At 36.2% G+C, this 13,011-nt stretch overlaps 1 protein-coding gene across 1 annotated transcript in view; it reads right to left on the reverse strand.

Moving 5' to 3' along the window:
* The window catches only part of FSHR (follicle stimulating hormone receptor), a 291,199-nt gene that overhangs the window by 72,854 nt on the left and 205,334 nt on the right, over positions 1-13,011 (reverse strand). The window contains exon 6 of the mRNA XM_044659472.1: positions 10,043-10,059. Within this exon, the coding sequence (XP_044515407.1) occupies positions 10,043-10,059 (17 nt within the window). The remainder of the gene's footprint in view (positions 1-10,042; positions 10,060-13,011) is intronic.

Raw genomic sequence — 13,011 nt, forward strand, 5'->3', positions numbered from 1 at the left:
CATCTTAGATTATTTAGTGTTCCACCCTCACCCTGTGAATTATTCTTCTTATTACTATAATAGTGAATATTATAATAGTGAATAGAGTTCACTACAGAGAATTATACATAAGATTTCTCTACATAGGAATACAGATTATTAGATTTACTGAGGCCCTTAAAAAGGCAAATTTAGAAATTATAAATTTTCTTTCTTTCCCCTCTGTATCTTATTTACCTTTTCAGGTTTCTCTCGATTTTTGTGATTCTATGTCAAACTTTCCATTTAGCCCTGGTCTCTTCTGTGCAGATACCTGGAATTTTTCAATTTTGTTGAATGCCCATACTTTCCCCTGGAAATATATAGTCAATTTTGATGGGTAGTTGATCCGTGGTTGCAGGCCCAGCTCTCTTGCCTTTCTGAATATCGTATTCCAAGCCTTGCGATCTTTTAGCGTGGAAGCTGCCAGATACTGTGTGTTCCTGATTGGTGCTCCTTCATATTTGGATTGTCTCTTTCTGGCTCCTTGTAAGATTTTTTCTTTTGCTTGGAAACTCTTGAATTTGGCAATTATATTTCTGGGTGTTTTCTTATCTGGATTGAATGTTGCAGGTGTTCTATGGATCCTTTCAATGTCTATATTGCCCTCTTGTTGTAGGACTTCAGGGCAATTTTGCTGGATTATTTCTGTTAGTATGGAGTCCAGGTTTCTATTAATTTCTGGTTTTTCTGGAAGACCAATTATTCTCAAATTGTCTCTTCTAGACTAGTTTTCTTGGTCTGTCACTCTCTCATTGTGTTATTTCATGTTTCCTTCTATTTTTTTCAGTCTTTTGACTTTGTTTTATTTGTTCTTTTTGTCTTTAGAGATCATTAGCTTCCAATTGCTCAATTCTAACCTTTAGGGATTGGTTTTCGGCTATAATCTTTTGGTTTCCGGCTATGATCTTTTGGTTTTCAGCTATGATCTTTTGGTTTTTGGCTATAATCTTCTGGTTTTCGGCTATATTCTTCTGGTTTTCGGCTATAATATTCTGGTTTTCGGCTATAATCTTCTGGTATTCCTTTTCAATCTGGTTATTTCTGGTGTTCGATTTGCTTATCAGTTCATTTGGTTTCTGAGCCTCACTTTCCAATTGCAAGATTCTACCTTTTAAACTGTTATTTTCTTGCCAGATCTCTTCCATTTTCCTCAAAATCTCAGTTTTGAACTCTTCCATAGCTTGTGAGGAGTTTTCCTTATTTGAGGAGGGTCCGGATGCTTGTTTGTTCTCCTCCTCTGTTTGCTCGGTTGTCTGGATTTTCTCTGTGTAAAAGTTGTCGAGTGTTAAAGACTTCTTTTTATTGTTGTTAATCTTTCTCTTCTGAACTTCCTGAGACTGGGTAGCCATCATTAGCCCAGCAGCTTCTCAGGTTTTTCCTCGCACTCAGGGTCTGTCTACGGTCTTTTGGCTCCTGAGGTATGAGTTCTGTTTTTTTCCAAGGTCAAGCCCCCTGGTAGACCCTCTTGCTTGATCCTCTGCTGGAGGTTTCTTTACAAGTCTCAGGGCGCTGCTTCCACAGTCGTATCCCAGTCTGCACTGGTTCCCCACTCAGGGTTTCAGAGCTTTAGCTAGTGGCTGTGTCTGCCTCTACCCACACCTCCAACCGCGCCTGCACTCTGAGCCAGAGTTCTGTGCCCTGTGTCCGCTCTCTGCGCCCTGCTCCTGTGCTCAGAGTTCTTGTGTTTTCTTTAGCTTTTTGGGGTCCTAAATCTTGCTGCTCTCAGGAACAGGCCCCAGAGCTGCCAATGACTCGATGGGTGCCCCAAACCTGCTCTATTTCTTTTTAACTGGCTTCGGTGCTATAGGTGGTGTGTGTGGAGGCGGTGGAGGTGGGGTGGTTGCTCAGCCCGCGATTTAGTGAGAGCTGTTTCACCCCTTTATAGCATGGAAATGTCCCAATTCCACGTACCTTCCACGCTGTGCCCTGTTGAGGGGTTCCTCCGTTCATTTGGACTTGTTTTTATGTCCCCTTGAGGAGTTTTGTGTGTTTCGGTCAGAAGAGGTTAAGAGCTGCTTCTTACTCTGCCGCCATCTTAACACGGAACCTCTACATCTCTTCTTAATCAGCTGAAGTACCTGAAATATCTCTTATTCCCTTCATAATTTATAATAGGTCTGTCATATGAAAATATTTATGTAAAACCAACATTCTTCGTACAGATTTGGAAGAAACCTCAGAAGCCATCTAGTTCAAGTCCTAGCTGAGTAAAGTTAATGAATAAACATTTCAATAGTCAATAAATATTTATGAAATACCTACTATGTGCCAGGTACCATACTAAGCACTGGAGATACAAATACAAAATGAGTCCCTGCCCTCAAGGAACTTATGGTCTAATTAGGGAAGACAAAACAGAAAAAGAAGCTGAAAAGTAGGAGTTGGAGGGGAAAGGTACCCCATTTGGGGCATGGTAAATTCAGAGAAGTTCTTAAATAGTATCCCCAATACTATGAGAGAAATGAGAGGTATCTGAATTGTTCTTTGTCTTTAAATGGAGGTTCAGAGTTCATGATGCTACCTTCCAATCAGAAAGGCAGAGGATAGTGGTGAGATGGAGTTCCAAAATAGGATGATGAGGTTATTCCAACAAACCTCCTGTAGCATGGTGGAGAGGTCAGAAAAGTCCTAAAGTAGTATATCCAGGGGAGAAAAGAGAATCTCCTCTATATGGTACCTAATAAATGGTCATTGCCAGTGAGGAATGACCTAAAGCCTCATAAGGCAGTCCATTCCATTTGCTGATAAAGTTTTAATTTATATCAAACCAAAACTCTGCCCCTTTGTAATTTTTACCCATTGATTCTAGTTGTCCCTACTTGAGTCAAAAACAACAAATCTAATCACTCTTCCATTGGGCAACCCATCTTAAACTTTTTCCATGGAAAAATTATACACACACACACATATACATATATTTTTATATACATATACACACATTTTTATTATATACTTTCTCCACTAAATTATGTAATATCAACTAGCACATGTATTTAATACATATAACTTTTTTATGTGAAAACAAATTTTTTCCTTTCATTAGTTTTGAAATTTCTTTCAAATTCCCTCTTTATTCCTCTCAGGGGTTAATCCATGCCTTCAGGATCCATGGACCAACATTTATGGTGCCACTTCTAGCTATATTTTTGAATTTGGGAATTGTTGGCCTCATCCCTTCTTGAAGCTATTTACATTTTCACTCAGCATGGCGGAGAGAGGGAATATTAAGTCTCATATTCTTTCTGTCATGAGGAGGCAATATGGTCTGCTACATAGAAATGAAAAGCAATTAGACAAGAGTTCTTTCTGCTGGGCTACCTTAGGTATTAAAGAATATGTGACCTGTGATAAGCTATTTCCCCTCTCAGCCTTGGTAATATTCTTTACTTCTTGAACATCAAAGTAAATAGCCTCTCAAATCCAATCATTGTCTTTTTGGCAATGGATTATTTGTATTTACTCTTTTGGGTAGGATATGGGAAACTAGAGACTTCCAACTTTCATTAATATAGCCTTGTGAGGTAGGCACAAAAAATATTTTACAAATGAGACAACTGAGGGCTTTGAGAGGTTAAGTGATTTCTCCCTAATCACCCAGTAAGTAAGTAACTAGACAATATTCAAACCCAGGTTTTCTAACTGAGCATGTTGTCCTCACTTCCTCTAGAAGGCAATGGCAGCCTTTTTACTCTATAATAGATATATGCCAGTACCTTGACATTCTTTCCTACTTGTTCTGTCCAAGGCTCATTGCACTTGAAAGGGCAGCAGACAAAAGGATGATGATGTCAGTGATGGAATGACATGGGGAGTTTTAAATGTGAAAGAGAGGTGACATAATGGCATTCAATTTATGTTAGTATTTAGAGATATAAACATATGATTTTTTTCCCCTGTTAATTTAACTCTAACACTTGGGGATTCAAGCCTTGAATCTGTTACATCTAGAAAATGGTTCAGACTAAAGCCAAGTAGAACTTTAGATCCCACAGTGAGGGGTGCTCTTTGTATATTTTACCTAGTCAAGCCTAGCAGAGACAGTAGCAATAAATAGGTGGCTACAGTAGTGAGTGAAGCAGGAAGTACATGGAGTGAAAAGTGGGACTGGATAACTTCACTGAGCTAAATTAGGTGAAGATTCCCAAATCAGGAAGATATTGACAGGTGAGATGATAACATCAGCTGCCCTTGGGGTATTAGAACAAGGGAGTTTTGATTGAACAGGTGACTGAGTTAATGTTAACCTTCATTTATCCTTGTGTTTTGGTCTTAATTACTTTTAAAAGACATTTATTCCATTTGTACATATGGTTTTGTGTTATCAGGAAAGGGGAGTTGCCCTAGGGTAGGATGAAGCCATAACAAGACATGAGATTTGATTGAGTGAACTACATGAAGTAACTATAGATCAAGGAGAAGAGTGGTATTCAGTCATGTCTAACTCTTTGTGGCCCCATTTATGGATTTCTTGTCTAAAATACTGGAGTACTTTGCCATTTCCTTCTCTAGCTCATTTTACAGATAAGGAGACTGAGGCAAGTGACTTGCTTAGGGTCATGAATTAGTAAGTTTCTGAGGCTGGAATTGAACTCAGAAAGATGAATCTGTTTGAATTCAGGTCCTGAACTCTTATCCATTGTGCCACCAGTGGGAAGAGTAGAACTTCCCAAAGTGGGCAAAGCAAAGGAGAGAAAGATAGTTCTCTGGGAGCTTGGCAGTTATTCAGAAGCTCCCCTTAGTCTTGAGTGATTTACAAAGGACTGGTAGATGAATCTTTGATTAACAGCATCAACTTCTTAATACTGAACAGGACCATGCATTCTTTTTTATTTCAGGCTTCCACCTTTTGTTAGCTAATTTAGCCTGACACACTTATTATATGTATGGCCCTTATCTTAACACTTTACATCTTTTTTCCTCAGTTTCCTCAATTGTAAAATGAGGATAATAGCACCTACCTCAAAGGGTTGTTGTGAGAATCAAATGAAAAAATATTTGTAAAAAGCACTTAGCACAGTCTGGTGCATAGTCAATGGTATATAATGCTTATTCTCTCCCCCTTTCCCCTTTTGTTTCTATATTTATTGGTAGACTGCATCTAGATTTTATGACTTCCATGGGGAATTTATCAATAATAACAGAGTAAATTCTGTGCTACTTCTTTCTAGGGATAAGAACTGGACAGATGATCTCACTGATGCTGAGATCCCTATGATAAGGATACTCCCACTATCAATGGGCTTGGCACATTCTCTTCAATTTAGTCTTAGAGAAATTCTAGAACATAGAGAGGTGTGCATAGTCATGAAATACTGTGTCAGAAATGGGACTTGAACTCAGATCTACCTTACTCCAAGGCTAGCTCTCTATCCACTATGCCAAACTAATATTATTGTTGTTTCAGCAAAGTGACTGTGTCCATTTCACTAGTACCTCATCATCATCATCATCATCATCATCATCATTACATTTAAATAGAATTTTAAAGTTTGCAAAATACTTTATTTTGATTGACTAAACTGATCTTATTTGAAACTCATAATAATCCCATAAGGTAGGAGCTATTATCATCCCCAATTTATTGATGAGGAAACTGAGAGAGCCTGAGAGAGGTTAAGTGATTTTAAGGGCCATACAGCTAATAATTGAATAAGGCAGTATTTGAACCCAGGGTTGTTTTGATTCCAAATTTGATACTCTACTGTAAAATTTAGCCAACACTGTGGGTTGTGGCACTTTGAGTAGCAACCACTTTACCATGTTTACTTTGCTGAGATGAGAGCAGTTTTATGAAGGTGATGGAGGGAAAGATGCAGCGTTTCCCAATGAAATCTGCAGGGGAGCATTATTTAACACCAATCTCTGGAGCTTCTAAAGCCCTGTGCTTGAGAGATTAGATGGACGCTTAAGCTTTTGATCTTTATGGAGAAAAAAAGAACAAAAAGGAGTGAAAAGTATCAGATATGCTGAGTTTAAGACACTTAAAAAGATCTAGTGACTATTTGGTGAGATGGATTATTGGTGATTACTCCATACCTGAGATTTTGAATAACCCCATGGTAACTCAAGTAATGGAGTTCAGATGAATACTCAGTCTGCAATTCATTTCCCGATTTTGATCAATAAATTCAAGTCTAGTGGAAGCTGGAAGTGGGTAATCTCCTAGAAGGCTATGTCTCCACAGGTTTACTTTGGTCAAATGATTGTTTGCTACAAAATTATTTTGATTCACTCAACCAGAGTTCATCTTCAAAAACAGGAAAAAGCCTGAGGGTAAAATGTTAGTAAATCAAGTTCTATAAATGGATCCTTTAAAGAAAAAAAATAAGCTGGCTCAGAAATCTCCCTTCTTGACAGCTAAGATGTCACTTTGAGCTGATGTTAACACCTTTCATTCCAGAATCTCCCTAGTTTTAGGATGTTGTTATTAAAGTTGAGGGAACTGTCATCCCTTCCCATTTATTTCTATAATGACTCAAAGATTTATAAACCTTTCACTGAGAGGCGCCACAACTGCTTGTTGTTATTAATGTCATTATAGCATTTCTGATACATCAATTGGGCCAAGGTGTTTCATTTTCCTTTCTTTCTCATATTGACTATATGTGTGTTTTTCTTGGTATGTGTGTATTTGTTTATAACGTATGCAAATATTTTACCAAAATACTTTCCAACATTGCTTAACTAGATCAGGGCCATTGGGGCTTTCACTCAGGGAGCCATAGTTAGTGAGTGCTGACAGGACTTGAATTCCTTCTGTAGGTAAAAGCAGTAGTGCTTAGTGCTTGGCAAATGAAAATGTATAGGTTTAAAAGGAGGCTAAAAATGGTGGCTAGTATGAGTCTCTCCCTCCTCTTCCCTACTTTTGAACTGACTTCAAACTCTCACCGCCTATTAGCCTATTACATTCCTTCAGACTCTAGTGGACACTTTTCAGGATCCTGCCCAATAGCTATCTTAAAATCCATGCTTTCCAGATGACTAGCCCTGCTTTTTGCTCAGCCTTTCCTCTTCCCTGAACCGATCATCCAGGGGTACAATTCCACATGAAGAAGGAGTTGTTATGACAGCTAGCGCCAACACCAACTTCTATCCAACTATTGACAACAAGTAAGTAAGCTGTAGGAAGAGCAGTAACTTTCAGACCATAGATCTTGCAATCAGTTGCATCCTAAGCCTAGGGAAATAGTTCTTACAGTGTGGTTCAGGGACCTTGGGGGTTTCAAAGACCCTTTCAAGGGATCCATGAGATCAAAACAATTTTCACAATAATATCATGATATTTTCAGTTTTAATTAACAACAAGAGATATAACCTGCATAAACAAAAGCTCTTTGAAGTTCTCAATAATTTTAAAGATTGTGAAGGAGTCTTGAGACAAAAAAAGGTCTTTGAACATCTAGGGGACAAGATTTGTGGATGTGAAGTCAGGCAACAGCATTTAAAAATTATACAGCTCCCAGCTCCTCTGAAGACACAATTACTATTATTGAAGAACCAGAAAAAGAAATTCTCACCGCCAAATCTGGGACACTGTCCAGTGGTTCAATCAATATGGTTTTATCAATGGAAATAACACTGAACAAGAGGCATTTCTGTATAGTTTGCCATTGCATGTTAAGAACCATGAGGTCTTTTCATCTGACTTACTACTGAATTCTCCTATATGTGTTACCTCTTCTTATTAGAGTGTAGATTCTTGAGAACAAGAATTGTCATAATTTTATTTTTCTTTTTTAAAAAAACTATTTAAAAATTAAAATTAACTTTTTTCCAGATTTCATGTCAATGTGATTTTTAATAATCATTTTCTGCCATTTTGTGAGTCATATTCTTGAACTCCTTCCCACCTCTGCCTTGTCCCAAAGACAAAAAGTAATATGATATAGACTGTACATTTGTTATCATACAGTAAATATTTCCATGTTTGTCATGTTCTGAAACAAGACACTTATTACTTGCATTGGAAAAGAATTCATGGAGAAAATTACAAGAATGAAATGCATCAATATGCATTCAGACTCTATTAGTTCCTTCTATGGTGGTGGATAACTTTTTTTTTTTGTCATGAGTCCCTTGGAGTTGTCCTGAATTCTTGCATTACTGATAATGCTTGTCATTCACTGTTGATCATAGTACATTATTTGTATTACTGTGTACAACATTCTCCTGGTTCTGCTCACTTGACTCTGCATGACTTCATATAAGATTTTCTATTACAATCAGCCATTTCCCAATTAATGGACATCCCTTTAGTTTCCAGTTCTTTGCCACCACAAAAAGAGCTATAATAAACATTTTTCTACAAGTAGGTTACTTTCCCTCTATCTTTGATCTCTTTCAGATACAAACTTAGTAGTGACATTGCTGGGTCAAAGATATACACAATTTTATGGCCCTTTTTGGGCATAGTTCCAAATTCTTCTCCAGAATATTTAGTTTTACTTTTCTATTTGTATCCCCAGCATTTAGTAGAGTGCTTTGCACATAATAAGTGATTAATAAATTATTTTTCATTCATTATTCATTCAAGCTGCTTGTGGTATCTGGAACCATTTCTTGAAGATTTGCTTTTTATAACTATTCAACTCCTCCACTAGATTTAGATGGAAAAGATGTTTATGATTTTTTCCTTTATAGGCCTTTTGTTTATACCTATCATATACTTCAATTTTAATCTCATTTATTCACATGTATCTTCCCTACTAGACAAAAAGCTCTTGATGAAGAGGATAAGGTTTTTCTAGCTCAAATTCCATATCTTTCAAGAACCTTTTCCTGCTCTCCCTAGTTGATAGAGAACCCATTTGTTTTTCGGAAGTAGGAAAAAGGCTGCAGACAGAGTGACTGAAGATAAGTGAAAAGGGAAATTACAGAGTGAAGGGAATTTGGATCACACTAACACAATTGTAATCATAAGAGCATAATTAAGTGTTAAATTGTATGATATGCTAAAAGAAAGGCAGCATTGTATAAAGAATGTGTGTTGCACTTGGATTTAGCAGTACACCTGGGTTTAAATTCTGATTCTGATACTTGCTGGTTCTGTGACCATGAGGAAATTGCTTAAGCACACTGAGTCCCATTTTTAAAATGGGGATAATAATAGCCATATTACCAATTTGACAAGAACATTTGTTATGAGGATCAAATATATGTAAAACATTCTGCAAAACTTAAAGTTCTTTATTAGTTACTTTTGAATTCTATGGGGATTCAAGGAAAGGAGAATTTCAGGTGGGCAAAAATGTAATGGTAGGCAAAAATGTGATGGACAACAACATTGTGAAATTCCCATAATCTTTCCATTTCAGAAGGCTGAAACCTAGAACTGCTCCAACCATTCTGGAAGGTAATTTGAAATTATGCCCAAAGGGTTATAAAAGAATGCATATATTTTGATCTAGAATTAACTCTACTGGTTCTTATATCCTAGAAAAAGCTGGAAAGTCCTATATGAACTGATGTAGAGTGAAATAAGCAGAACCAGGACATCATTATATATAGTGACAGCAATATTGTGGAATGATCAAATGTGATAGACTTTGCTACTAACAGTAGTACCATAATCCAACACAATTCTTTTTTTAAATAAACATTTATTAATATTTATTTTTTAGAAAAGTTAATATGATTACATAATTCATGCTCTTACTTTCCCCTTTACCCCCGCCCCCCAGCTCCCCCTCCTCATGGCTTATGCATATTTCCACTGGTTTTAACATGTGTCATTGATCAATACTTATTTCCAAATTGCTGATAGTTGCATTGGTGTGGTAGTTTCTAGTCTACATCCCCAATCATGTCTGCTTCAACCCATGTGTTCAAGTAGTTGTTTTTCTTCTATGTTTCCTCTCCTGCAATTCTTCCTCTGAATGTGGGTAGAGTTCTTTACCATAAGTTCCTCAGAACTATCCTGGGTCATTACATTGCTGCTAGTACAGAAGTCCATTACATTTGATTTTACCACAGTGTATTGGTCTCTGCATACAATGTTCCTCTGTCTCTGCTCCTTTCACACTGCATCACTTTCTGGAGGTTTTTCCAGTTCACATGGAATTCCTCCAGTTTATTATTCCTTTGAGCGCAATAGTATTCCATCACCAGCATATACCACAATTTGTTCAGCCATTCCCCAATAGAAGGGCATCCCCTCATTTTCCAGTTATTTGCCACCACAAAAAGCGCAGCTATAAATATTTTCATACAAATCTGTTTAATCTGTGATCTCTTTGGGGTACAAACCCAACAATGGTATGGCTGGCTCAAAGGGCAGGCATTCTTTTATAGCCCTTTGAGCATAGTTCCAAATTGACAGCCAGAATGATGATCCAACGCAATTCCGAGGGACTTATGAAAAAGAAAGCTATCCACCTCCAGAGAAAGAATTGTTGGAGTAGAAATGCAGATGAAAGCATATGATTTATCATTTGTTTATTTGGGTGTATGTTTTGGGGTTTTCGTTCTATAAGATTATTCACTCATAAACATGAATAATATGGATATATGTTTTGCATGATAATACATGTATAATCAAAATTGAATTGCTTGTGAGCTCTGGGAGGGGGGAGGAAGAAGGGAGGGAGATAACATGGATCACATAACTTTGGAAAACTTATATGGAAATTTATTATTAAAATAAAAAAATTAAAAAAGAAAGTTTAAAACTAGAAGGGATCGAGTGGCCAGCTAGTCAGTTCTATACCTGAACAGTAATCAGTCTTACTACAGTACTGAGCAGTTGACTCTTACCCTTTTCTTAAAGACTTCAAATAAGTTGTTCTTTTTGGCATGATTCTAATTCATCCAGTATTATTTGTATATATTCCTTGCCCTGTATGTAGAGACATGGAAGGAACTGGAAGGAGGGAGATAGCAATGACAATTATGCTACAAACTATGGAATTTTAGTATTTTGAGGGGATTGATAGGGTGTGAAGGTTATACTAATTTTTATTAGAACTATTTGTATTCTATTTAGCTAGATATCTCTGATAGTTTGTACTACTATTAATGTATAGACAATAAAGATTTTGCTGAAAGTGCTGTAAAACTGGGCATACCTGTAACACTACTACTAGGTTTGTTTCCCAAGAGGAAAAAAGGGAAAGGGACAAAGTTGTATAAAAATGCTTTTAGTGGCTCTTTTTATGGTGAAAAAGAATTCAAAATTGAGGAATGGCTGGACAAATTATGGAATATGATTGTAATGGAATATTATTGTGCTATAAGAAATGACAAGAAGAATGATTTCAGAAAAAAACCTGGAAAAACTTGCATGAACAGATGCAAAGTAAATGTATATAGTATCAACAATATTGTACAATGATCATTTCTGAATAGCTTAGCTAATCTCAACAAACCAACGATCCAAGACAATTCCAAAGGAATGCTATCTACCTTCAGAGAAAGAACTTACGGAGTCTGAATGCGGATCAAAATGTATCATTTTTCACTTTATTTTCTTCATGCTTTTCTTGTTGGTTTGTATGTTTTATCTTCCAAAACATGACCAATAAGAAATACATTTTGCATGATCACACATGTATAACTTAGATCAAAATGCTTACCATCTCAGGGAGAAGGGTGGAATGGAGAGAGAGAGAATATAGAAGTCAAAATTGTAGAAAATGAACATTAATGTAAAATTAAGATTTTGAGTACATTTAAATGGAAAAGATTTTGTACAAATAAAACAAATGTTATCAATATTAGAAAGAAATCCGGAAATTGTAGCAAATTTTTTATAGATAGCCTCTCAAATAGAGGTCTCACATCTAAAATATATGGAGAAATCTGTCAAATTTATAAAAGTAAGAGCTATCTCCCAATTGATAAATGGGCAAAATATATGAACAGACACTTTTCAGATAAAGTAATCAAAGCCATATATCAGTTTATGAAAAATGCTCTAAATCACTACTGATCAGAGAAATGCAAAACAAAACAATCTTGAGAAATCATTACACCCATCAGACTGGCTAAAATAAGAACAGGTTAAAATAACAAATGCTGGAGGAAATATTGAAAAATGGGGACACCAATACACTGATAATGGAATTGTAACTGATCCAACTATTTTGGAGAGCAATTTGGAATTACATTCAGAGAGTTGTAAAACTATGTATACTTTTAGACCCATATTGTTGGATCTGTTTTCCAAAGAGATCAGGGAAAAAGAAAAAAAAAACATATGTTCTGAAATCTTTATAGCATCTCTCTTTGTGGTGGTAAAAATTGGAATCTGAAGAGATGACTATAATTTGGGGAATGGCTAAAGAAATTGTGGTATATGATTGTAGTGGAATACTCTTGCTCCATAAGAAACAATGAATAGGCTAATTTTAAAAAAAGCAACTTGTAAAGAACTGTATGTCATAAAGAACAGTGAAATGAGTAGAACCAAAGGAACATTATACATAGCTACAGAATTAATACAGGAAGAATAAATTGTGAATGTTACCTCCAGGTAGTGAACTGAAAGGAAAAACTTAAAAGTCTTAATTTGTATGAACTTGCTAGTCTCTCAAAGGATACCTTCTCTGATAAGATACTTGTGGAAGGAATTTGTTAGGTGGATATGAAGAAAAAAAGCCTAAACATATAAGAGATTTGTATTTCATTTATTTACAGTCTTCTTTTTCTTTGTATATGGAAATACTTGTTTTGTTTGATTTTGTAAATTTTGAAATTTAAAAATTTAAAAAGAAAGAAGAGAAGGAAGGAAGGGAGGGAGAGAGGAAAATAAAGAGGAAAGGAAGAAAGAAAGAAAACTTGGAATGTTAGAACCAGAACATTTATACATGGGGAAATAGATGCATTTGCCCAAGGTCACAGAATCTCATTTGGAAACTTTCTAAACTATGAGTTTCTTTGTCATAGTATCAGATGTGATACCTTGTAAGGGGTAAAATCTTCACTCTACAGGAAATTCTCTTTCTTCATATGACTATACCTAGTGTTATATCAGGAGCAATTTCAGGGGCCACA

This window comes from Gracilinanus agilis, chromosome 2 (genome assembly GCF_016433145.1).
Source record: "Gracilinanus agilis isolate LMUSP501 chromosome 2, AgileGrace, whole genome shotgun sequence".
In the NCBI taxonomy this organism is placed as follows: Eukaryota; Metazoa; Chordata; class Mammalia; order Didelphimorphia; family Didelphidae; genus Gracilinanus; species Gracilinanus agilis.